Below are 25,444 nucleotides of genomic sequence, written 5' to 3'. Positions count from 1 at the left end.
CATTATCTTGTCACCACACATCTCAAAAAATGGTCCACAGTTAACATGGCACTGGAAACGCAACAGTGATGCTGTCAATAGTGACCTACATTACGGGATCTCTCAACTCTTGAGTGGATGTGCCAATTTTCATAACACGAGTGGTGCACCATACTTGGTACACATGTAAAGAATACCGTATTTTCTCGAATCTAAGTCGCACTCGAATCTAAGCTGCACCCGAAAAATGAGACTCGAAATCAAGGAAAAAAAAAAAATTCCCGAATCTAAGCCGCACCTGAAATTTGAGACTCGAAATTCAAGGGGAGAGAAAAGTTTTAGGCTGCACCTCCAAATCTAAACAAAGTTGGTCCATTATAATATAAGACACAATTTAGGTCGAATGAATGACGATACAGCTACAGTAGTTTGGTTCGAGTCGTAAGCTTAGTAGTTAAGCTTTACCAGGTAGCCATTGCTATGCGTCAGGCGCTCCGTCCATATTTATACGGGTACCCTTCCTTTTTCACGTGCTTTGTCTGGTTTGAATCGATTATTGCGAATTTTTCTTTGACCTGATAAGTGCCGTTCCCTTTCTTATAGGTGTTTATGTCACTCTAAGCTGAAAATGCATTACTGTACTGTGTCATGCAGTGTTTGTCGCATTCTGATAATGAGTGTTTACGACCTATTGCCGCTCGCAGCATGGCTTGCTTTTGTGCGCCCCCCCCCCCCCCCCCCAAAAAAAAAGAGGAATCGTCTCATTAGCGAAACAATGGCAAGAGACTGCTATTTGTTGTTACTTACACTGCTGCTTTCTTTGATAATGATCAACAAGGACAAAATAATATACTGCGTATGATAGAAGTTCTGAACGAGAGTTTAGCGAAAATTTTTCTCCGTTTGAAAATCTTTGCAGACGCCTCTTTAGTACATTACATTCTGCACAGAAATTAGTCATCTTAGATTTAAAAATCTAGTCAATTGCCGTGCTTCATTTCTGACTGTATCACTATTAGGCATAAGAATAATACGAATATAAGCATGACATGATATATATATATTCTTCCGCGTTTGCTGTTGTCTCACTCTAGTTTCGTGGTTTATTAGGCAGACAGGATTTAAATGAGATACCAGCAAAACACGAAACAATACATGACAAAATGTTTATATTCGCATTATTCTTATGGTGAAGAGAATACTGCATGTGATTCACAGTTCATAAAAGTTCCTATTAGCAACCATCTCTTCTCACAGGTAGGAAAAAATTGAGAACGTAGAGTTGGCCATATTGAAAACATCCCAACAGTCTTGCCAGTCGGATTTTCGTAGTGCATTGAAAGGCTGCTATATTCGTAGATGAACAATACGGAATTTGTATTTACTTCGTTGGATAATGTATGAAAATGCAGTGGTGGAAACTCGGAGCAAGGAAAAAAACTCGTCTTCCACCTTAATTTATTTACTGACGCAGAGGTTTTGGCGCCACTATTTATCTTTGTGCCTGCAAAGCATGCCTGTGTAGCGCTACATATATTCAACTGGAGAAGTTAATTGTGGCGGCACCTACTAACATTTTACAGAACTTCCGCTTACTGTGCACTCGATTCTAAGCCGCAGGCAGTTTTTTCGATTACAAAAACCAGAAAAAAAGTGCGGCTTAGATTCGAGTAAATACAGTAGCTGTTTTTATGTTATGAAGTTAGACATGTATGGGGGAGATCATAGTTTAATATTAGTGTAACTAAACTACAATAAAATAAACTTTTAAATGAGATAAATCCCTCTTTAATTACACAACAATAAAATAAACTTTCATTTATATCACTCTGTTACCACATACAAGTGTTACCCCACAGTAATGAACCACTCAACACATTCTGTGGCACAGTTGTATCAGAACCCAAGGCCATGACCCGCCATAAACTGCAGCTTTTATGGCGGGTCATGGCCCATCGAACATAGGCCGGTGTGAGGTGGAGGTAACACCATTAAGTTAAGTAACAGTTTAGAATTTCTACATATGTACTGTTTGAGTTTCCCTTTTTTTCGTTTATAAATGTATAGCTATGGTGTTCTTTTAATCATTGACAAAGGTCTTCTTAGGCACTTGTGGGTTTTATTGTTCTGAAGAAGGTGTAGTTATCTACGCCGAAACCTAGGTTAACACTAGGTACTTTTTTCGCAATCGAGGCGGGTTTCTAGTTTTTTAATATATCCATTCTCCTGTGCAATTTGTTTTATAGTGTTCAGTTCTTGTGTGTAATCATGTTTGTTCATGGGTATTTTGTTCAGTCTGTGTAGTAAATACCTGAAGCTGGTTTCTTTGTGAGTTACGGGGTGATTGGATTGGTTATGAATAATGGTGCTGGTGATTGTGGGTTGTCTGTATATTGTGAATTCATGTTTGTTGTTTCTCTTGTGTATAGTGAGATCTAAGAAATTAAGTTTTTCATCTGTTTGTGTTTCAATGGTGAAATGTATTTGTGGGTGGATGGAGTTTATGTTATTTTATGCGAGACTGTGTTCATCTATTAAGCAAATTATGTCATCTACATATCTGTACCAATATATTATTTTGTACTGTTTTGGTATTACTATTTTGTCAAAGATTTGTTTTTCTATCTGATTGAGGAAAATGTCATCTAGGAGGCCACACTGATTGGGGATCCCATGGGTAGTCCATCTTGTTGAGAGTAAAATCTGTTGTTGAATGTGAAGTAGTTTTGTTCTGTGATGAGCCTGAGTATGGCTGATATTTCCTGTATATTTGTTGTAAGTATGTTTTCTTGCAGTTGGAGGTTTCTTTCTATGATGTTGATGGTTTCTTCTGTTGGGATTTGTGTGTACATTGAAATTATGTCAAATGAAACCAATGTTGCTGTGTTTGGTATGTTTTCATATCTTATTTTTTCTATTAAGTCATTTGACTTCTTTAGATTTCTGTTTTCAATGTATTTGTATATTTTTCCATAAAAACACGGGAGAACTGCCGGATATCAGTAACTTCCTGCCACGATATTTCGGCGCAGAGTCTTCTGGCCATCTTCAGGTGAATGCCACTGTAGTAGTACTGGCGAGTACGAGCTGAGCTCCGCTATTTAAAGCCTTCTGAGGTGACATTGCGCATGCGCTGCTCAGCATGCGCGTTCATAACGGCTCCGTGCGCTGCGCCTCGCGCCCTTCACTGTGAAAGCCTGACGTATCGGTGTCAGGTCGATTTCCATCTTTATGCAGATTATTTCTTCCAAGTCTGCTTTGTATTGTGTTGTTGGTCCTGTATGCTATGTTGAGTCCTTGTTTCTTTAGTATATTACCCACCCTATGTGTGACTTTGTTGTTGTAAGTCATTATGTGCCTTTTGTTGCTTACTGTCTGCTGATTTGTTGTGTGTTGAGTTGTGTGTGTGTGTGTGTGTGTGTGTGTGTGTGTGTGTGTGTGTGTGGCTAAGTGGTATGTTGGTGCTTTGGTGAAGTTTATCAATGGACGTATGGGTATTCCAGGTTTGTGAACTTCAGGCAATGATTTTAATATGTGAAAATTGTTTCTATGTTTCTCAGGGTTTTCTGTAACTTACTTTGGTATCGGTTTGTTGGGTCACTTTTTAATTCTGTGATGTTGTTGCTTTGGATGAATTCTAATGTTTTGTGAATGTATTCCTGTTTGGTTATGACTACTATTGAATTACCTTTGTCAGATTTTGTGATGATGACATTTTCTTGTGTTAATTTGTTCTGTAGTTTTCTGTAGGAGTCCTAGTGTTTTCTTTTATGGTGGTTTTGTTCTCTTTGATTATGTTTCTTATTTCCTCAGCAACTAGTTCTCTTGTTAGGTTTGCATTGAATTAAGGTGTGTTTAGTTTTTCTTGTTGCTTTATGATGTTTTCAGTTTCTGTTATAATATTTTCTACTGTCCTGTGTGACACCATTGTGTTAATGTTATTTTTGGACCCTTTTCAAGTAGGCTGCTTTCTTGTTCAGATAATTTTATGTCTGTTAGATTAATCACTCTTTTGTGAAAGGTGTGTCTTTTGTATTGGTGGTGAGATTGGTGGGTGTTTGTGTGATTTATCATTTTGGTGAGTTTCTTTTGTTGGATTGTCCATTTCCTGCCTATTATGGTACCTGTGTATGTTCTAACCCTGTACATTAGTTCATCAAAAAATGGTGGATATGTTATGTGATTTGCTAGTTCTATATGCATTCTGTATAGTTCAATATTCAGAGTCTGTTTTCTGGAACACAATCATCACCCAACAAACATTGAAACGGACCTTCACATTCTAAAAACTAGCAGCAGCCTATACCAAAAATTAACTATACAAGAAAACTACCACATCCAAAAATCAATAGCCCAAGGAAAGAAAGTACTCAATGAATACACATCACTGTGCAACAAAACTCTCTTCACCACAATAAAAGAACTATACAAATAACACCCACACCACACACCAAAACTACTCATGATGGGAAGAAGAAGAAGCCACAACAACATGTAATGGCAGCGAAAAATCCGCCTATGTTTTGAGTAATCAAAAAAAGTGCATTGCCACACGACCATAGGCTAAGAAGTAAGCCTATTTACTTCACCAACAACACAGGAGAATGCACCACAACTTCAAAACTGTAAGTTACAGACAGAAAATGCGATAGTCTTATTTCTGTTCGTAAATGCATAACAAACAGAAAAATAAATTACGTTTCGCTGTTTGCAGATGACAAGTTGTATATTGTGTAGCAGAATAGCTACCAAAATAAATGGACATTAACATCATGTAAGGTATGTTAACTAATGCTTCTACCCACTTTTCGCCAATTAAATTATAAATGCAACTTCTACATAATGTTGTGAACAACACAAATGTTAATATATAACAACAATCTTGCAGTTAAAAATAAAAATTGAACCCACTGACTATGGCACAAAAGTGCTGAACATGTATGGGTGAAACGAAACAAAAAAGGTGTCTTGCTTAAGGTGGAACTTGTCATCCCATTTTCTTAGCAAGCACGGACACAACAAGAACTGCACAACAAGATGATGAAAAATTTCTTTTATCTCATCATACATATTTTTTTCAATACCTTCATCATCTGCAGAGGTAGTAGGCACACGTATGAGTATTACTTTGTTGAGTCTTGGCTTTCTCTATATCTTGACAATGATAATGTGTTCACCACACTGTTCCTAGTAATTCACCTACATTCTTATTTTCTTATTCATTATTACACCTACTCCTGCATTATCCCCACTTTACTTCACATTGATCATCCTGTACTCACCTGACCAGTATTTCTGTTATTCCTGCCACGGCATTTCACCAATACCTACTATTTCTCAGTTCATCCTTCCCATTTTTTCTTTTCAAATTTTCTACCTTACCTTCCTGGATAAGGTATCTTAATAATTCACAATCTGACCAAGGGAATCACATTTTTTTGTGATGGTATTCTCTCAAGTTCAGAATGGGAAACTAGTTTACCTTCAGATTATATGCAAGGGGATGCCATCATCACCCAACTGATAATCTAGTCAGTCTTACAATAGCCCTACATTTTCTAGGGAAATATAATCATATTTTTGCTTTGTTTTCAGCTGCACACTGTATCAACATAGCAAGCCATGATGGCTGATGTTACAAAGCCAGATCAGCCAATCATTCATATTGTTGCTTTTGCAACTACTAGAAAAGAGCTATTTCTACGGAACCCTCTTCACAGATACGTTATCAATGTGACTGAACCAAAGGTATGGCTATTCGACAAGATCCATGATTTCATATGTGTGTGTGTGTGTGTGTGTGTGTGTGTGTGTGTGTGTGTGTGTGTGTGTGTGTGTGTAGCGGGAACAGCCAGGTATGTGTCACTAGACTGTGACATGTACACAACACAAAATATCTGAATTGTTCCACGTTACGTAATATAATTTGAATTTTACAATCATCACTAAATTCTTGGAATTTCTGATAAGCTATGCACACACAAAATTAGTTCACTAATTTCAGAGTCTTTATTATTACTTGACATGAATCAAATATATACAAAATATCTACTCTCTATGATTGTAAAAAAGCTACTGTATGGAGGAAGAAACATGAAACCACAGGTAACTGTAACTCTCTGGAGATACTACGATTGGTGAAAGTAACTAATATACCTGATGACTCAAGAACAATACAAAAATGGATAAATAAGCAATTCAAAAAGTATTTGCTGGTGTGACAGAGCTTTCGCAGTAATATATGGAATATTTAAACAAACTTACCACCTATAAATAAACAAAAATAATTTCTTCAGATTTAGTTTACATAAACTGCTCCAGTAAATACACCTGTGTATTTCTGCAAAAAAATCTACCAGCACAACAACATAGATACAGAGATAACTGAACATGCTACATAAAAGAATTACGTGTTGCCAATGTAAAATCAAGAGAAGTTACACAACAAAGAGTCTCTGGCATCATAATGCCTCACATCTGTATTTTTGATACACTTAAACAAGGAAAAAATGGAATATTACTTATTTCTAGAACTTCCAGATATTACCAGTTCACTACACTCTTCTAGTCCACACACTAGTTTCTCACAATTAAACTTTATGAACTAGAGAAACACTCTTAGTATTCTAGATTACAAGATGATGAGTTCTAGGTAACTGACAACACTTCATTTCACCAACATCCAGATGGGTTCAAATTTCTACTTGCACCTATTTGCATGTCCCCTGGAATATAAACGCCTGTAACACATCGCAGTGAAAAACCTACCTCGAAAGCATTATTTATCCATAATGGTAATAAAGTAACAAGTGCGTGTGCCACAGTTGAAAACGGTTCTGTTTTCCTATCGAGGTTCTCGAACAGACAGCGAACCATCTCCTTATCTTCATCTACTTTTACAGTAAGGTAGAATGAAACTTCCTCACTCCGGAATGATTGCTCCAAGTACTTTGAAATTAGGACTTCACGCTCCATTGGGTGGATGGATGGAGCCAGCTCAAGTTCAACAGCAACCTTCTTCCGGTGCTGCCAAGAGCATACAACGGGACATCCCCTGCAAAACCACTTTTTTGTCACACCCTCTTCTGAGGTGGTTTTACTTGAATTCCACTTGCTGGAATTGCTCTCCTCTGACAGTCTAGGTACTTTTGCTCGAGGTTCCCAGAAATTCTGTTCAGCTGGAACATCTTGAGGTTCAACTTGCAACCTGCACACATTATCAGAAAGTGTGATAGTAAACCCTACAAATAGTTTATTATGACTTTTTTGATATTGCAATTTTAAAATTTTAGCTAACAAATTATTTATCTCTTAACTCTTTTATCAACTTCCCAAATCACTAGTGAATTAGTCAGAGATGAAACACCTATGTATAATGCAGGCTATAACTGTGATCCATTACTGACTATATGAAACATGAAGTATAATTACACATAAAAATTACATTATATATTTATGAAGGCAGTTCAATAAGTACACATTTTAGGAATAAAGATGTAAGTTTTTACACAAACAAATTATTTATCTTCCAACATATTCTCATTTTACAGAGATACAGTTTTACCAAGATCACTATTTACATCTACACCTATACACGAACATCTGTCAAGTGCATGGCAGATGGTACCTCCCATCATACCAGTTATTAGGCTTTCTTCCCGTTCCAGTCAGTCACATGCAGAGCATGAGGAGAATGATTGTTTAAATGCCTCTGTGTATGCTGTAATTGATCTAATCTTGTCCTCACGATTCTTATGTGAGCGACATGTAGGTGGTTGTAGTATATTCCGTGTCATCACTTAAAGCTGGATGAAACTTCGTAAGTTGGCTTTTCATGAAAGTTTACATCTATCTCCAAGAGTCTGCCAGTTCAGTTTCTTCAGCATCTCTGTGACACTCTCCCATGGGTCAAACAAACCTGTGAACATTCGTGCTGACCTGCTCTGTATACGCTCAATATCCTTTGTTAGTCCTTTTCGATACGTGTCTCACACACTTGAGCAGTATTTCAGAATGGGTTGCACGTGTGATTTGTAAGCAATCTCCTTCACAGGCTGATAAAATTTTCCCCATATCCTACCAAAAAACTTAAGTCTACCACCTGCCTTACCCATGACTGAGATTAGCTGATTATTCCATGTCATATCCCTACCGCTATTATTTTTTAAACACTCAAAGAAAAGAAAATGAGAAAAAAGGGTGGGATTATGATGATGACAGCCTCTGAGAGCACGAATCCCAGAAGTAAGCCACATCGAGTGAATATAGGGTAGAGTGGTAGCAATACAAGCAGCTTTGTGTTCACAGTTCCAGATAAATGTGGTTGAACACTGTCACTGTGAAATAGCAGTTTGTGTTTGCCAAATGGGGTCATGTTTTTTTCAATTACTTGTCGCAGCCCAATATCTCACTTCAGTATTGTCCAGTTATCAGTTTCTTCTTTCTCTAAAGAGTCTACATGTGTGACACTGATCACATCTCAAAAAACTGTCACCATAACACCATAATTTTTCTGGCCAATGGGACTGAGATTGCCTTCTTTGGAGATGATTCACTGGAAGCAATTCTTGTTTTTATTGTTGCTTGGTTTCATGGTTCCCCCCCCCCCCCCCCCCCCCCTCTGGTCAAAACAGAATATTCTCCTGGTGTCACTTAAATTATGTTGAATACCACTTTGAAATTTGAGTGTTACACTCATCTGTTATCCTTCATCAACTATTGTGGGTACAAGTTGGGCCGTCAATTTTTTTCATTGCCAAATTATCATGCACAATACTGTTATTCCTGCTGACACACAATGGCCTCCACGATTTTGTGTACTTCTGTTTGACAATCATCCAGCATCATGTTGTGGACATTTTCAGTTGTTTCTTCAGTAACACCTGCTGGGTGCCCTGAGAAATCCGTATCGAAAATGGATGTTCATCAATGTTCACATTTATTTGCACCAATATCTAACTGTTGTCTGATGGTGATGAGCCATCACAAATCGCATCCAATTTTGATTTTTACCACATAACACTTCTCCTAGGAAATCGTTTTGGTATTTTCCTTGTGAGAACAGATACGGTTCAAACCATAATAACTGTTTATCAAATCCCAGCAATGGTGCTGATGTCCATACTGCTGAAATCCATCATCATCATCATCACCACAAATCTATTCACTGGATGAATGTCCCCTTTTTCCATCTTGGTGATCCCATGCAGAACAGTTATTAAAATGACTACTGAATCAAAATTAACCTATGAATCAGTGTCATTTTTGTTAGGTTGGGGCTTACGTTCATAGGGTTTTTGTTTTGCATGTTGGTATTCCAGTTGCTATGCACTTATTTATCAACTGTCAGTTTTTATTTGTAGTTCACCATAACTATTTGAGTTTACATATTGCCATTTTGTCATCTGGAGATAATGAGTGGAGCGGTGGATTGCTATAAAATGAAGTGCAAGTGGAAAAATCAGAACATTTCTGACATATTCTTATGTTTGAGTTCAGTAGAGGGTTGACAACAACAGTGGCGGAAGCAGCCAGAACCATTTGAGCCATATATGAGGACAATGGTATTGGGTAGAGCACAGCAAGAAAATAACTTTCTTGCTTTAAGGAGGATCTTTTTGACATTAGTGACTCTCCACTCTCAGGAAGATCTTCAGGGTTTAATGAAGACCGTTTATGTTATGTCTTCCTTCGCATGCAGTGTGGTTCTTTAGCAGATACAGAAGTGAGGAACAGATACCACTCATGAATAAAGAATTCAGATATTAATTTATTCTACATCTAATAACACATAATTAAAAAAATACATAACTTTGTTGCTGTATTTGCAGCATCAGTTACGAACAGTAGCTTTTGAATGCTGAAACACATACAGACACAAAAGATTTATAAAACTGTCTCTCTTCAATACAATGTCTATTCAGAAAATCCCTGGTCATTATAAAAATCTGTAAATGTTATTCAACTGGCAAACAAACCAAATGTGCACGAATGTTCACGCTTAAATATACCCACCGCTGGAGCTTCACAGAGGGGACGCTTGCACCTCATTGGCAGTGGCGTATTTGTTCATGGCACCACACCCGCACCACAGCAGCAGCTGTAGGAAGCGCGGCAGCGTAATTGGCGATGTGCATATTTGAAAGTGCAGTGATACCGCACCTCAAATGCATTAATCCACAATGATTCATGTCAGTGAACTCAAGAACTGACAAATGTGGTGAACTGTGACCATTCCACCATCAAACACAATGGGGAAGGTTCAAAAATCGGGTGTGTGGGTACCACACGCTCTATGCCAAAGCCATATAAATCAGCGGGTCGCCATATGTGCATCTCTACTTGCTAGTCAACTGGCTTGTGAACACCATCAACCCTACCCTGAAACATTATTGATGCAAGAAATTGTGTCTTTATGCTAACAGAAGGAAAATAAAGGAATGGTTGAGCCCAAACAGAGTACTGTCTCCCTGTAGAGAGACCTGCACGCATCCACAGAAGATAATGATGCTATGCATGTGATGGAACAGTGACGATGCAGTGTACTACAAACTGCTTCCCTGAGGTGTAACCATCACTGCTGACATTTACTGTCAGCAACTCAGAAGCCTTACAGAAACAATCCAAGGACAACAATTAGGTGAAGTGATGCTATTCGATAATAACACCCGACTGCATTCTGCTAGACTGACAAGAAACACTATAAAGGAGTTGAGTTGGGAAGTGATTCTGTACCCACCTAAATCACCTAATCTTGCTCCTTCAGATTTTCTCCTTTTACATGCTCTATCAAACAACCTTCAAGGAACTTACTTTCCAGATGAAAACGCATTACGAACATGCCTCGACGAGTTCTCTGTCTCAAAACCACGACTTCTACAGTCCTGGAATTGGAAAGTTAGCCCAGCACTGACAGATTGGTGTAAATAGTGAAGGAGAATATATTACTGGTCGCTGAAGACTCTCTTTATCTGATGTATTTATTATACTTATGGAAAAAACTACAAACTAATGCACCAACCAGATATTTTAAAGCAATTCTGACAGGGAATGGCACACAATAGTAACAACAATGTATGATAGCCGTATCCTTCTTCAAATTATGGATTTGAAATCAGAAAATCCCAGTATTTTGCCAACATATATTTTAATACATAAGGGTGAAGGTGAGCTTATTGACCCAAATACCCAAAATCAAGATTTTCTCTCATCCCTAGTATTTTTATGGCAGTTATTATGGCTTTTAGCTCTCATACCAACTCCCAGGTTCCATGTTGAACGCTATTCACCATTAAAACTGAGTACTTACTGTGGTGGTTAATAAAAAAAGAAAGGAGAAAGAGAAGAAAAGAAAAGAAAAGGTTGACCATGGTGGGAAAAAATGGTGAATAAAAAAGGGGGTTTTAAAATCGTAAATGACCGTGAAAAAAGGAAAGAATGAAATGCAAATCAGACTTTGTATTACAGAAAAGCTATCGGACTTCGTTATTCGGAAAAGCTATTGTTGGGGGGGGGGTCCTTGTGGCGTTTTTGAGCAAAAGTTAAACCAATTTCCACTACAAAAATTTTTGAAAAAGAACAGAGAATAACAAAATGTAACTGACAGGGGGAAATGGCGTAGCTTAGAGTTCATTCTTTACCAGGTTAACAGGTCTTCTTTCGTGCGGCGTCCAGATCTTCAAAAATCTCCTTCAGTTCTGCGTGAAAAGTCTGCTCCGAAATCTTGCAATCGTCCAGGAATCACTAATTTATACCAATTACAATCATCTTGAAACTGTATGCAATTTAATTTACTTTGCTACTTCCATCCCCTGAATTTCTTAACAACTTCCACAATATGTCTACACATTAAAATCAGATCAAGACTAGCTAATAAGTTTTTTTAACGTCTTCATCAGATCACGTCTGCCTTAACCTTTGGCTCTCAAGAGACAAAACGAAACGGATAGAAAGAAAAAAAAAAAAAAAGAAGAAGAAGAAGAAGAGAGGGAGAGGGAGAGGGAGAGAGAGAGAGAGAGAGAGAGAGAGTTACAATTTTAGTATTTTCTCTGCCATCGAGCGCTCATACTGCTGCGACAGCACAATTCATGTCTGAGGGAACGAGTGCAGCGCGGCGGCGAAGTTCAAAGTCACGCTACATTATGCTCTTTCTTAGTTCAATGGTCAGCAACAGACTACCAGGTCTGATGGTGTTCCATCCACTCTCTTAATTGTAAAAGTTACTGTCCTCAGACATTTGTGTGTGCTTCACTACTTCCTGTCAACTTATGTCTTCAATAGAGTTGACAATATTCAGTGCCTAGCACCAATTAGGTCAGGGCTGGCCACAGTGTACCAAATTTCACGCCGGCCGGATGTGTGGACCGTGTGCGAGCCAAGGCTCAGCTTGTCTCGGCTTTGCTCGGTCCTTCTTGAAAGTACCCGGTACAGTTTAGCACTTTGGTGTGGCATTTTTTGGTCGGCAAAACTCTTCAGTTCAACAGAGTTGTGATATCAATGCTGTTTATCCTTCAATATTTATTTGTGGCATGAAGGATGTTCACATGTCCAGTGGCTGTTTACACAAAAAGGGGCCGTGTAGCAAGCTATCACCACAAATCTGTAAAAATGAATGGGAATGACACAACAGATGGTTGAGAATTCTCAATATATATTAGGCAGTCGCATAAGCAATGTGTAATGTACATTTGCTATGTAATGACATAGCAATACCACAAAGGTAGAATTAAAAGATACAATGAAAGAGCAAAAAATTTAACAGATGGGATTCATTGGTCCATATATCAAGAAGCACATTGTTCTACACTACTGGCCATTAAAATTGCTACACCAAGAAGAACTGCAAATGATAAACGGGTATCATTGGACAAATATATTATACTAGAACTGAAATGTGATTACATTTTCACGCAACTTGGGTGCTTAGATCCTGAGAAACCAGTACCCAGAACAACCACTTCTGGCCGTAATAACGGCCTTGATACGCCTGGGCATTGAGTCAAACAGAGCTTGGATTGCGTGTACAAGTACAGCTGCCCATGCAACTTCAACACGACACCACAGTTCATCATGAGTAGTGACTGGCGTATTGGGACGAGACAGTTGCTCGGCCACCATTGACCAGACATTTTCAATTGGTGAGAGATCTGGAGAATGTGCTGGCCAGGGTAGCAGTCGAACATTTTCTGTATCTACAAAGGCCCATACAGGAACTGCAACATGCAGTCGTGCATTATCCTGCTGAAATGTAAGGTTTCGCAGGGATCGAATGAACGGTAGAGCCACAGGTCGTAACACATCTGAAATGTAGCGTCCACTGTTCAAAGTGCCGTCAATGCGAACAAGAGGTGACCGAGACGTGTAACCAATGGCACCCCACACCATCACGCCGGATCATACGCCAGTATGGCGATGACGAATACATGCTTCCAATGTGCGTTCACCACAATGTTGCCAAACACGGATGCGACCATCATGATGCTGTAAACAGAACTGGATTCATGCGAAAAAATGACGTGTTGCGATTCGTGCACCCAGGTTCGTCGTTGAGTACACCATTGCAGGCGCTCCTGTCAGTGATGCAGCGTCAAGGGTAACCGCAGCCATGGTCTCCGAGCTGATAGTCAATGCTGTTGCAAACGTCGTCGAACTGTTTGTGCAGATGGTTGTTGTCTCGCAAACGTCCCCATCTGTTGACTCAGGGATCGAGACATGGCTACACGAGCCGTTACAGCCATGCGGATAAGATGCCTGTCATCTCGACTGCTAGTGATAAGAGGCCATTGGGATCCAGCACGGTGTTCCGTATTACCCTCCTGAACCCACCGATTCCATATTCTGTCATTGGATCTTGACCAACGCGAGCAGCAATGTCGCGATACGATAAACTGCAATCGCAATAGGCTACAATCCGACCTTTATCAAAGTTGGAAACATGATGGTACGCATTTCTCCTCCTTACGTGAGGCATCACAACAACGTTTCACCACACAACGCTGGTCAACCGCTGTTTGTTATGAGAAATCGGTTGGAAACTTTCCTCATGTCACCACCAGCACCAACCTTGTGTGAATGCTCTGAAAAACTAATCACTTGCATATCACAGCATCTTCTTCCTGATGGTTAAATTTCGCGTCTGTAGCACATCATCTTTGTGGTGTAGCAATTTTAATGGTCAGTAGTGTAAATTTGCAAGAATGCAGCACCTGAAGAAATTGATGCTAAGAACAGTGAAATTTCTGAAGTCACATGCTTTATTCTGCTGTCAATTGCAACAGTTTTCGATGGAACTGAATCAATAGTATGGAAATCTTACACTGAGGTGACAAAAATCATGGGCTACCTCTTAAAATCGTGTCAGACCTCCTTTTGCCTCGAGTAATGTGGCAACTCGACATGGCATGCACTCAACAAGTAGTTTGAAGTTCCCTGCAGAAATATTGAGGCATACTGCCTCTATAGCCATCTGTAACTGCGAAATTGTAGTTAGTGCAGGATTTTGTTCACAAACTGACCTCTTGATTACGTTCTATAAATGTTCGACGGGATGCACGTCAGGAAATCTGTGTGGCCAAATCATTCACTTCCTCCAGCTGTCCAGAACGTTCCTCAAACCAATCGCGAACACCTGTGGCCCGGTGGGATGACATCGTTGTTTGGGAACATGGAGTCCATGAACAGCAAAAACTTGTCACCAAGTAGCCGAACATAACGATTTCCAGTCAATGATCTGTTCAGTTCGACCAGAGGATCCAGTTCACTCCATGCAGACACAGTCCACTCCTAGCAGACACAGTCCACTCCATGCAGACACAGTCCACTCCATGCAAAAACAGCCCACGCCATTATGGAGCCACCACAAGCTTGTATAGTGCCTTGTTTACAACCTCGGTTCTTGGCTTTGAGGGATCGGCAACACACTTAAATCCTACCATCAGCTCTTATCAACTGAAATTGTGATTTATCTCAACGGGCCCTGTTTTTCTAAATGTCTGGTCACAAGCCCAGGATAGATGTCACAAGCAATGTCGTGCTGCTAACAAAGGCACTTGTGTTGGACATCTGCTGCCACAGCTCATTGCCACCAAATTTGTTGTATGTCCCACATTCACTTTTGTGGTTATACCACGCTGTGTTGGGTGTCTGTTAGCACTGATAACTCGATGCAAACACTGCTGCTCTCAGTTGTTAAGTGAAGGCTGTCGCCCGCAGCATCATCCGTTGTGAGAGATAATGTCTGAAATTTGGTATTCTCAGCACATTCTAAACATTGTGGACCTCAGAATATTGAATCCTGTAATGATTTCCAAAATGGAATTCCAATGCATCATGCACTACCTACCATTTTGTGTCCAAAGTCTGTTAATTCCCATCGTGTGACTAGAATCACATCAGAAACCTTTTGCACCTGAGTAAAAATGACAACTCTGACAACACATTGCGCTTTTATACCTTGTGACACGAGATTGCTGCCATCTGTATATGTGCATACCACTATTCCATGACTTTAGTCACCTCAGTGTATATATTATTGTGAAGTACATCGATAAGTCAAGGGACATGACTGGAATGATTTTTCAATTTAATACTCACTATTGTTGAACTTATGATTGAACTTATGAAGGACAAAAGAGTGGAGGAATGAAAATGAGAGCATCAGGAATGAATTGGTCGACCTTGTATTTTAAGTGAACTTCATTGTACATTGCCCATTGTGAGACATCACAAGGTGAGAAACAACTTCTTTCTGATTTGATGGGTATGCATTTAAAAAGAAAATCGCATTGCAGATGGGACACTTCCTAACACACACTGTCCAGTTCCCTAAGCTCACTGGCATTAAAGAAAATGTGAGGTTTGAAGAATTCATTATGGTCTTGAAAAAATTCCTAAATGTTTTGAGTGTTCTGCCAATCTTACATCTGTTTTCAAGACCATTTAAGATGAAAGCATCCCTGTGAACGAGAAGATGTAACTGATTGGTCTACAAGGTAATTACAATTTTAAAGACAAATTCTTTTACATTAAAATTATCCAGGGTGTCTACTTGTAGAGTTTCCACATATCCATGATGAGGTTGCAAGAGTGCTACAATATTTCAATCATCATATGTGCATGAAAGGCTTTTTTTTATGAAACTAAATAAGTTACAATTACATGTCAACCTCAGTGCGAAAATCTGCGAAACAGTCAGCACCTGTACGTGTGCTGACAGTTCACACCAGATGAAAACTATATCATGTCTTCAGTGCACGAAATATAATTTACTAATACTGATAATTTGTTTCATTTGTAACATATGTTGTTAAGAAATGTGAAATATAAGACCAAGCCATATGTAGTGCAACTGCACTGCCATTTAAATGTGGTGTTTTCACACTTTCCTCTTTCTTGTGCTCAGAGACCATGCTGTAGACGTGTGCAGTGAGGTAGACTACTGTAACACTCGTGCCAGGATATGTCTCTCAAGCCAAATTCTTGATACCCCACGAATTAGATTAAAAAAAAAAAAAAAACATAAAGGGAAGGGTGTGTGACACAACTGTGCATTGGATTAATAAAAAGAATTAAGAGCTACATAGTGAATTGGTCTGATTGAGTAATTCAGGATGAAAAATACAATACAAGATCTAGCTAGTAATATGTAAAAAAGTGTCACATTTTTAGGAACACAGATTATTATTTATTTCTGCATTTACATTAGCTGGAAGGATTAAGGCTTCAGATCCTCCCTTATGTATAATCAAACACCCTTTGACAGTTGATGTGACAATGTGCACTGTGCACAGTTGTACATCACAATAACAACAATAATAAAAGTCGTATTAATCAATATACATATTAAAGCAATCACTTGCACTCTTTTCTTTATCAACTGTGTGGCGACCCACAGTTACCACACCAATTGCTCCTCACCATCTGTCAGGTGTCAACAGGATGTGAGATGCTGGCCAGCAACTTGTCTTCTGATCTGCCCACACCAGCACTTGGCAGTAAGCTCAGCCACCTTGAAGTGACACCTTCAGATATTATGGACAGCCACACCTCCTAGGTGCCACATGCAGCCCTTGCACAGCACAATCATGCAGAGACAACTATGATTTGGCAATTTATCGCGATGCTATGAGCATTCGTCCTTATTTTGTTAAGTTTTATACAACTGATAACTACACTCTGCTCAAGGACCTTGGCTTGTTCATTCTGCACCAACCTAGCACTGTACAGGGACACTGTATCGGATGGAATTGTGCTTTATGTATTAAAATGATTGTCTATTTACTGGTGTTCTTTGTCTTGCATGCTACAACACAACTGATGATAAGTCAGGTTTGATTTTCATGCATATATCATCAAAACTGCGATGTCAACAGGTGTGCTCTTGGGGGTTGTCCTCCTGAGTTTCCTTCAACAGCAAGGGCATGTGGCTATGTTGGAGAGAATTAATCTAGTGATGCAGCCTCAAAATTTGCCAACCTACCCGCTGCCTTTCCCCACCTACGACGAGGCTGCTGAGGACTGTGAATTGTATGAAAAATACCTACAGCAACATTTTGCAGCCTTCACAGTAATGGGCACTGCTTCCATTAAAACTCTTTTTCTATCATCAATCTCTCCCCAAATGTACAACTTGTTAGGGAAGTTAGCTGCCAACAGGATCAGGTGTTTATCATTCTATGATTTGTCATTTACTGACTTCATACCACAAACATACCCATGTCATTTTCAAGAGTGTGGAGTTATCCAATGCAGGAAGCGACCTCATCAGTCATACTGCACTTGAGCAGAAGAATAGCAAGGGTTAAGCTGCAAGTGTCATTTTGTTACTACTCAATCTTGTGTGGACTCCATGGTTTGGGATACTATTGTTAGGTCCACCCACATAAAGAGGTCTACTGAAAAGTGCACTGCAGTTCAAAGATTTCTCCTTAGAAGTAATACTCAAAATACCAAAAGGATTTGATGTTTCTTGAACCACTGGCAGCCAGTTCCATTGGGCCGACATAGTTGCTGTCAACTCAGACAGCAACAGGTTTACATGTTCAGAAGAAGAAGTTGCGGCAGTACAGCATGCCCGGCCAGAAGAAGTTGCGGCAGTACAGCATGCCCGGCCGCATACTCCACATTAACACTTACATGGTGGAAAACTTTCCAAAAGATGCTGCCCTCCTGCCTTACTAGTTTTGCTCAACACGACCAGCCAGAGTGTTCATATCGTTGAACATTGTGCCATCTGCCATATACATTGTAAGAAAAGTCACACTGCTTCTGTGTACAACACTTGATCAGCATCTGCTGTGCCTCCCACACCTAAATCTAGGATGTTAATGCTGTTAAGCATGCTACTGTTTCTAACAAACTATTCATTGATGTGCACATTGATGGTACTCCCACATTTCTTCAGTTGGATATTGGTGCAGCTGCCTTACTACTGAATTCTAATACATATCCGCACCTTGGTTCCCCTCTACTGTCGAATACCTCCAATTGTCTTGTCAGCCACAATAAACATCAGATTCCTCTTCTTGGTCAGTTTACTGCAACGACATACAAAGCAGTGATCCGACGAGTAACATGTTTGGTCATGGACAGTGACTTTACAGAAATTCGTTTTGGTTTGGATGCTTTCCATGCTTTTGGATTTATAGTCTCAGATTCCATTCCATTTAGTGTCTGATCTTGTATCCTATCAAGAGTTGGATGCTTTGCACAAGGAATATTCATCTTTGGCAAGGCTAAGGATTACATACCACACATTTCTCTGATATCTATGACATAGCACCGTACCGAGCTGTACCACCCACACTTTACGGCCAAGCGAAAGAAGAATTAGACCAACTGACTGACCTGTGGGTAATAGAACCCATTTATTCTGGTCAATGGGCTACACCACTGGTCACTGCTAAGAAGCCAACGAGTAAACTCAGTCCTTGTGGTGACTTCAAGGTGATAGTGAATTCATAGTCTGTGGTTGTTACATACCCCATTCTTCATCTGGATAAACTTATGAAAAAGGTGGTGGACGGACAATACTTTTAAAAAATTGACTTGTTGTAAGTATATCAACAGCTGCCACCTGATGACAAACCACATCAACTGCTTGTTGTGAATATGCCATATGGCTACTGCTGATATAGCCACTTGGTTTTAGGTGTTGCAAGCGTGTCTGCTATTTTTCACGACTACTTGGAACAACTAGCACAGCGTGTTCCTTATTGTATCTATTACCTTGATGACTTTGTATTAGCAGTCCCACCCTCAAGGGCCACCTTTGCAACCTTTGTCTGTTGTTTTGGATCTTGAGTGATTTTGGACTTTACTCCAATTTGGAAAAGTCTCAGTTCTACTAACCCTCTATAGAATACCTCCCATAAAGGGATCTAGCCAACTGACAGCCACATAGTGACTATTGCAGCCCTCCTGCACCCTGCAAGTGTGACTGAGTTCCAAGCAATCTTGGACAAACTCGTCCACTACCACAAGTTCCTTCCACAGACAGTTTCAATTTTCTATCCTCTAAATCAATCGTTTAATAAATATGTGGCATTTGAGTGGACACCAGCCTGCGGCCGTGCATTCAAGACAATGAAAAAGAGTTTGCGTTCCAACCCATGTTTGGCCACCTATCTGCTGGGGCTCCTGTTTCTGGCTGCAATGGATGCATCACATTACGGCACGGGGAGCATATTGTCCCAACGTTGTGCTGAAGGTTCAGAACAGCCCATTGCTTTTGCATCAAAGGGGTTTAATGATGCACAGAAGAATTATGCCGTAATAGAGAAGGAGCTCTTCCTATTATCTATACTATTGAGAAATTTACTGTGATCCTATATGGTACTAACTCTCATTTGGTAACTGATAACAAGCTATTAGTGTCTCTTTTTGGATCCACAGCACACTTGCTGGACAAGACAGCACTTAGACTGCAATGATGGGCCCTGTTCCTGAGCAGGTAAAATTATGAAAGTCAGTTCTGTCCCACAGCTCCACATTCAAATACAGATGCTCTTTCACATTTGCCGAGGGGACTCAATCCTTGTTCTTATCAAGTTCTTTGTTTTCATCTCAATGAGGAAGCTCACTGGATGTCCCAATTACCATTTCCCGCATCCTTCAAGCGATCAATGATGACCCCGTCCTTTGTTGGGTGTGCCGATACGTTCTGCAGGGTGGCCCGACCAGCGTTTAGCATGTGTGTCGCATCCCATCTGCAATTATTTTTTGTTATGACACAAACTTACTATCATTGATGGTGTTATTTTTTGTCCACAGAAAATGCTGTTCCCTGGGTGGCCGGGCCAAGCAGCATCTCTTCAGCACAATATTCTTTGACTTCTGCACCAGGATCATTGGCCCATCTCACTAACAAAGATGCTGGCTCCTCCTCATGTGTATTGGTCCAGCAGAGACCAGAAGATAGATAACTTAATTCCTGCCTGCTCTAACTGAGCAGGTAATCAGGCTGCTCCCAAGCAAATATAGTGTTAAGAAGTTGATAATGACAAGGTATTGGCAGTGTTTCTAATTCAACTTCAGCTCAAACTCCAGAAGCAGTTGCAAGCATTTTGCAGAAAATTACTACAAGCCAAAAAAATCTCAGGTGGCTTTTGCAAAAGATAGCAGTTAATGTACTTCTTCTGAATCTGTGTCTAAATGTTTACACCTGAAACCTTACCACATTTCAAGTGTTCGAGCATAGCTTGCAATTTGTTGTAACACACAATATAGAGAACACCAGTAAACAGACAGTCACTTTAATAAATGAAACACAATTGCAACCGACACAGAGTTGCTGTACAGTGAGTGCTAGGTCACTGCTGAGTTAACAAGACAAGATCAGTGAATGGAGTGTAGTCATAAGTTGCATAGAATTTTTTAAAATTAATAAGAGTGTTCTCCACTCTGGCGTTAAATGGCCAAATCATAGTTATCTCCAGATGGTGGCAGTGGGCAGTGGTTGAATATGCCACTCGGGAGGTGCAGCAGTCCATAGTGTCTGAAGGTGCCAGTTACTGGCATCTGAGCTTTGCTGCCATGTGTTGGTTCGGGTTGATCAACAGAAAATGCAAATGTGTTCATGTTGATTTCTTTGGCTCCTTCTTGCATTCCTATTGGTTGGTGGTCATCAACACCTACTCCTGGTTCCTGTAAGCTGTCAACTGCCACTCCATGCGGCAGAGGCAACAGTACAAGCTCCTCACGTGGATATTCTGCATCAAAGTGCTATCCTGGGACAACAGTCCTCAATTCATCTCTCAAGACTTTTCATGATTCCCATGCTCACAGTGGTACATGCTATATGTGTTCACCCCATTCCACCACGAGTTGGCAGGGAAGGCAGGAGGGAATGTCTTGTCCACTCATTTAAGACACAGATGAAGAAGTACACTAGTGACACTCTGGTGGGTGAAGCCCCTCATGTTTATATAGTTTGTACAGGTCTATGCCTATTTGCAAGAATAATCTGGTAGAACTCCTGCATGGCCACCAGCAACAGATGGTGCAGGGAAGGGCCCATCCAGCAACTTCCAATTACCAAACTTTTCTCCTCTCCTCCACCTACAGAAACTGTGTAATAAGTAATTTCCTCATATTGTTTCTATCAAATAGGAGTAATGTCACACTAACAGAAGTTCATCACAGCAATGTTAAGAATGCTGTATCCTGCCTCATAGTGAAGGCAACAAGAAAGAAGAATTATGTCATTTACTTTATTCTTTAAATGTAACAATCTATCATCAATCTCGAAGCACTATTGCAACTGTTTTACCTGCAACTCTGCAACAAGGCAGAGAACAATGGTTCACATCTTTAGAAGCTGATGAAATAGGATACTGAGAACCATCATGACACATGTTGCTTGGATGACCGATGTCCAAGACCGTCAGACATAACCACTCGGCACTGAAATCCAGCAACACATGCAGGCATGCCATCTATGAAGAAAACTCTACCATTCTGTCCAGAACCCCACACATCAGCCCCATTCCGTTTTGCTCCCTGTGTTTCAGGGAAGAAATGGGTTGATGCAGATGGTCAACAAATAGCATCCACCACTGGAACCCACAAATATTGGGATAATGAATGATCTTTCAGTGGTGTCACCGCCAGACACCACACTTGCTAGGTGGTAGCCTTTAAATCGGCCGCGGTCCGTTAGTATCCGTCGGACCCGTGTGTCGCCACTATCAGTGATTGCAGACCGAATGCTGCCACATGGCAGGTCTAGTCTAGAGAGACTCCCTAGCACTCGCCCCAGTTGTACACCGGACTCTGCTAGCGATGGTTCACTGTCTACATATGCTCTCATTTGCAGAGACGACAGTTTAGCATGCCTTCAACTACGTCATTTGCTACAACCTAGCAAGACGCCATATTCAGTTACTATAATTACTATCTTCAAGAATGAATTCTGAACAGATAATATTGTGAATCATGTACCGTCAAGAGCGACGATCATCATTAATGCATTAAAGTTAAGTATCAAACTAATTACGTCTGCTTTCTGAATTCTCATTCCTTGTCATGTTCCAGACCTCATGTCAGTATAGTTCTTCCCTCCTCACACCAGCCTGCATGAGCTAAAACGTGTGCAGTTCGGCCTCCACTCATAGCACAGTGCTGGCTCTTCTGCTAACACAAAATTGGCGATGAGTAGTAAAATCGGTGTTCTTAACTATACTGGCATCTGTCGTTGAGACTGCCCCGATTTCATTGTGTAATGGCTTCACCACAATCTCCAGATGTACTGTCTGAATTTTATCGCTTACAGAATCAACAGACGCAGGCATTACTGGATGCCCTTGGACAGCTTGTCTAGGGTCAACGTGCAATGCAAAACGATGCGGCAGCCGCCGCTCCACCGCTAATGCAGCCACAACACGCAGTTGCACCGACCTTCAGATCTTCTGATGCTGCACTGGAAAGCTGGACGGAGTGGTCACGCCAATTTGGATTCCATCTCGCCGCCTACTGAATTCAAGGTAACGAGCGGCAGCCTTTTCTTTTGTCGTCCGCCGGTGTGCAAACCTACCATGTGATAGTCAAATTATTTCCCCGGCGCGATGTAGCAACTCGGTCCTACAAAGAAATTTTGTCTGCATTAGATGTACATTTCAACCGATCAGTCAATGTAGTTGCGAAACGGTATACCTTCTTTCGTACAAAACGTACGGCAGGTCAGACTAATTGGGAGTGGGTTGCAACCTTGCAAGGCCTTACTAGGGATTGTGCTTTTGAGTGTCAATGTGGGCTCCCATATTCGGATACTAGGGTACATGAAGCAATTGCACAGAACGTTTCTGATGTTCATATACGGGAACAGATTTTGAAACTAGTCAATCCCTCCCTTCAACAAGTGATGGACATACTGGATCGGCAGGACACACTTGACTTTGCTCAGGAATCATTTGACACTTCGCCAGCCGTATGTCAGGTTAATTGGTCCGCCGGGCGAGCTGCACGGAGCAGTAAACAGCCCTCGCGCCCGGCCGCGCCGCTGCTGCCAGGCTCTCCACCACGTGTGCCGCGCCGGCAAGAGAATGCAGTGCTCAAATCATGCCCACATTGTGCTAATAAACATTCGCGTGAGTATTGCCCGTCATGCCAAGCTCTTTGCTTTTACTGTAATAAAACAGGACATGTTCAGGGTGTTTGCCAGAAAAAGCTCAGATCGGAAACTCCAAACCATTCCAGGCCCTTTGCTTCGCGCCGGAATCGGAGTCGAACCAAGGATACTCAGGCTCGCGAAACTTCGCCCATGGAGATTCATGTAGTTCATTCCACTCCACAAAGTGCCACTCTCTCTAACAGTGACTGTGTTCGTCCCACAAATAGTGTGCGTCGACATCGCTGGAACTCCCGTCAAGTCGCAAGTGATTTTGTATCAGTGTCAGTTCACGTTGCATGAGACAGTTGCTCTTGTCGTCAGCAGGACAATAAACTTTTTGTAGACTTGGACATTAACAGCAAAGTGATACCATTCCAGCTTGATACCGGAGCTGCAGTTCCACAGATCAATCAAGACACTTACAAACTGCTCGGCACATCTCCGTTGCATGCCGCAAATGTTAAGTTAACTAGCTATTCAGGTCAAGAGATCCCTGTGTTAGGACAGTGCAGCCTTCTTGCAACATACAAAGGACAAACAAAACTTGTGTCATTTTACGTCCTTCGTTCTTCTTCTGCAGTGAACTTGTTTGGTTTCGATTCATTTCAGTTGTTTAACTTGTCTATAGTAATCAGGTCCTATCAGTGAACCAGACTGTGCCTTCAGACAGTGTTTTTCGTCTATGTGAAGAATTTGCAGACATTTTTGCACCGGACCTCGGTTTCACTAAGAACTATAAAGCACATTTGGAACTGAAAGTAAATGCGCAACCGAAATTTATCAGAGCGCGCAATGTTCCCCACGCATTGCGTGATGAGGTCGCAAAAACATTACACGATTTGGAATCACAAGGTGTAATTGAACGTGTGCAGGCTTCTCTCTGGGCATCACCCTTAGAAATTTTGCCAAAACCTTCGGGAAAATTGAGACTTTGTGTGGACTTCAAGGCAACAGTGAATCCACAACCAGTGACTTCAACTTTTCCTTTACCCCGCCCGGAAGATCTTTTCGACAAACTGTGCCCAGGCACATCTTTTTCAAAGGTGGACCTAGCAGAAGCGTACTTTCAAATACCGGTGGACAAAGAATCCCAGCGCGTTTTGGTGGTTAACATGCATCTTGGTTTGTATCAATTCAAACGACTACCATTTAGGTGTGAATTGTTTCAACAATATCTACAAACTGTTTGTGCATCGATCCCTACTGCAGCAAACTACGAGGGTTGTTTTTAAGTAAGGGCCGTTTTTATTTTTAAAAAAAGATACAAATACTTTTGTAAAAAAACTTATTTTCTGATTTTACATACTTTTACCTATTTTTCTACATAGTTGCCTTGTTTATTTAAGCACTTGTCATACCGTACAACTAAGTTTTTAATTCCCTCTTCAAAGAATTCGGCTGCCTGCTCCGACAGCCAAGAGTTCACGGCCACTTTCACTTCATCATCGTCATTGAAGCGCTGCCCGCCAAGATGGTGTTTCAGGTACCGGAAAAGGTGAAAATCGCTAGGAGCAAGGTCGGGGCTGTATGGTGCATGGTCCAAAACTTCCCAGCCAAAAGAATCAATCAAATTCCGAGTCTTTTGAGAGGTGTGAGGCCTAGGAATTGCTCTGCGGAGCCTCTTTACAGTTGCACAGTAGGCATCTGAGTTGATTGTCGTTCCTTGTGGCATAAAGTCCACTAGCAAAACACTGCGCCGGTCCCAGAACACAGTTGCCATAATCTTGCGCTGTGACAGCGTCTGTTTGGCTTTGACCTTGATGGGTGAGGTTGTGTGTCGCCATTCCATCGATTGTCGCTTGCTTTTGGGAGTGATATGGGATACCCATGTTTCATCTCCAGTGACAATTTGACTCAACA

General features: G+C 40.8%; 1 protein-coding gene across 5 annotated transcripts in view; it reads right to left on the bottom strand.

Annotated features, from left to right (window-relative positions):
* Positions 1 to 5,965: 5,965 nt before the first annotated feature.
* Positions 5,966 to 25,444, bottom strand: part of LOC124798196 (speckle targeted PIP5K1A-regulated poly(A) polymerase-like) — a 178,280-nt gene continuing 158,801 nt past the window's right edge. For 4 of the 5 annotated variants that reach the window (XM_047261496.1, XM_047261495.1, XM_047261497.1 and 1 more), the window contains one exon: positions 5,966 to 7,186. In XM_047261496.1, the coding sequence (XP_047117452.1) occupies positions 6,652 to 7,186 (535 nt within the window). In that variant the 3' untranslated portion in view covers positions 5,966 to 6,651. Of the gene's footprint in view, positions 7,187 to 22,995; positions 23,056 to 25,444 lie in introns of those variants that run through there. The other variant, XM_047261499.1, reaches the window with a different exon arrangement.

Source organism: Schistocerca piceifrons, chromosome 5 (assembly GCF_021461385.2).
Source record: "Schistocerca piceifrons isolate TAMUIC-IGC-003096 chromosome 5, iqSchPice1.1, whole genome shotgun sequence".
Taxonomy (NCBI): Eukaryota; Metazoa; Arthropoda; class Insecta; order Orthoptera; family Acrididae; genus Schistocerca; species Schistocerca piceifrons.
The sequence above is the reverse complement of the archived record's forward strand: the minus strand, read 5'-3'. Positions and strand labels throughout refer to the sequence as shown.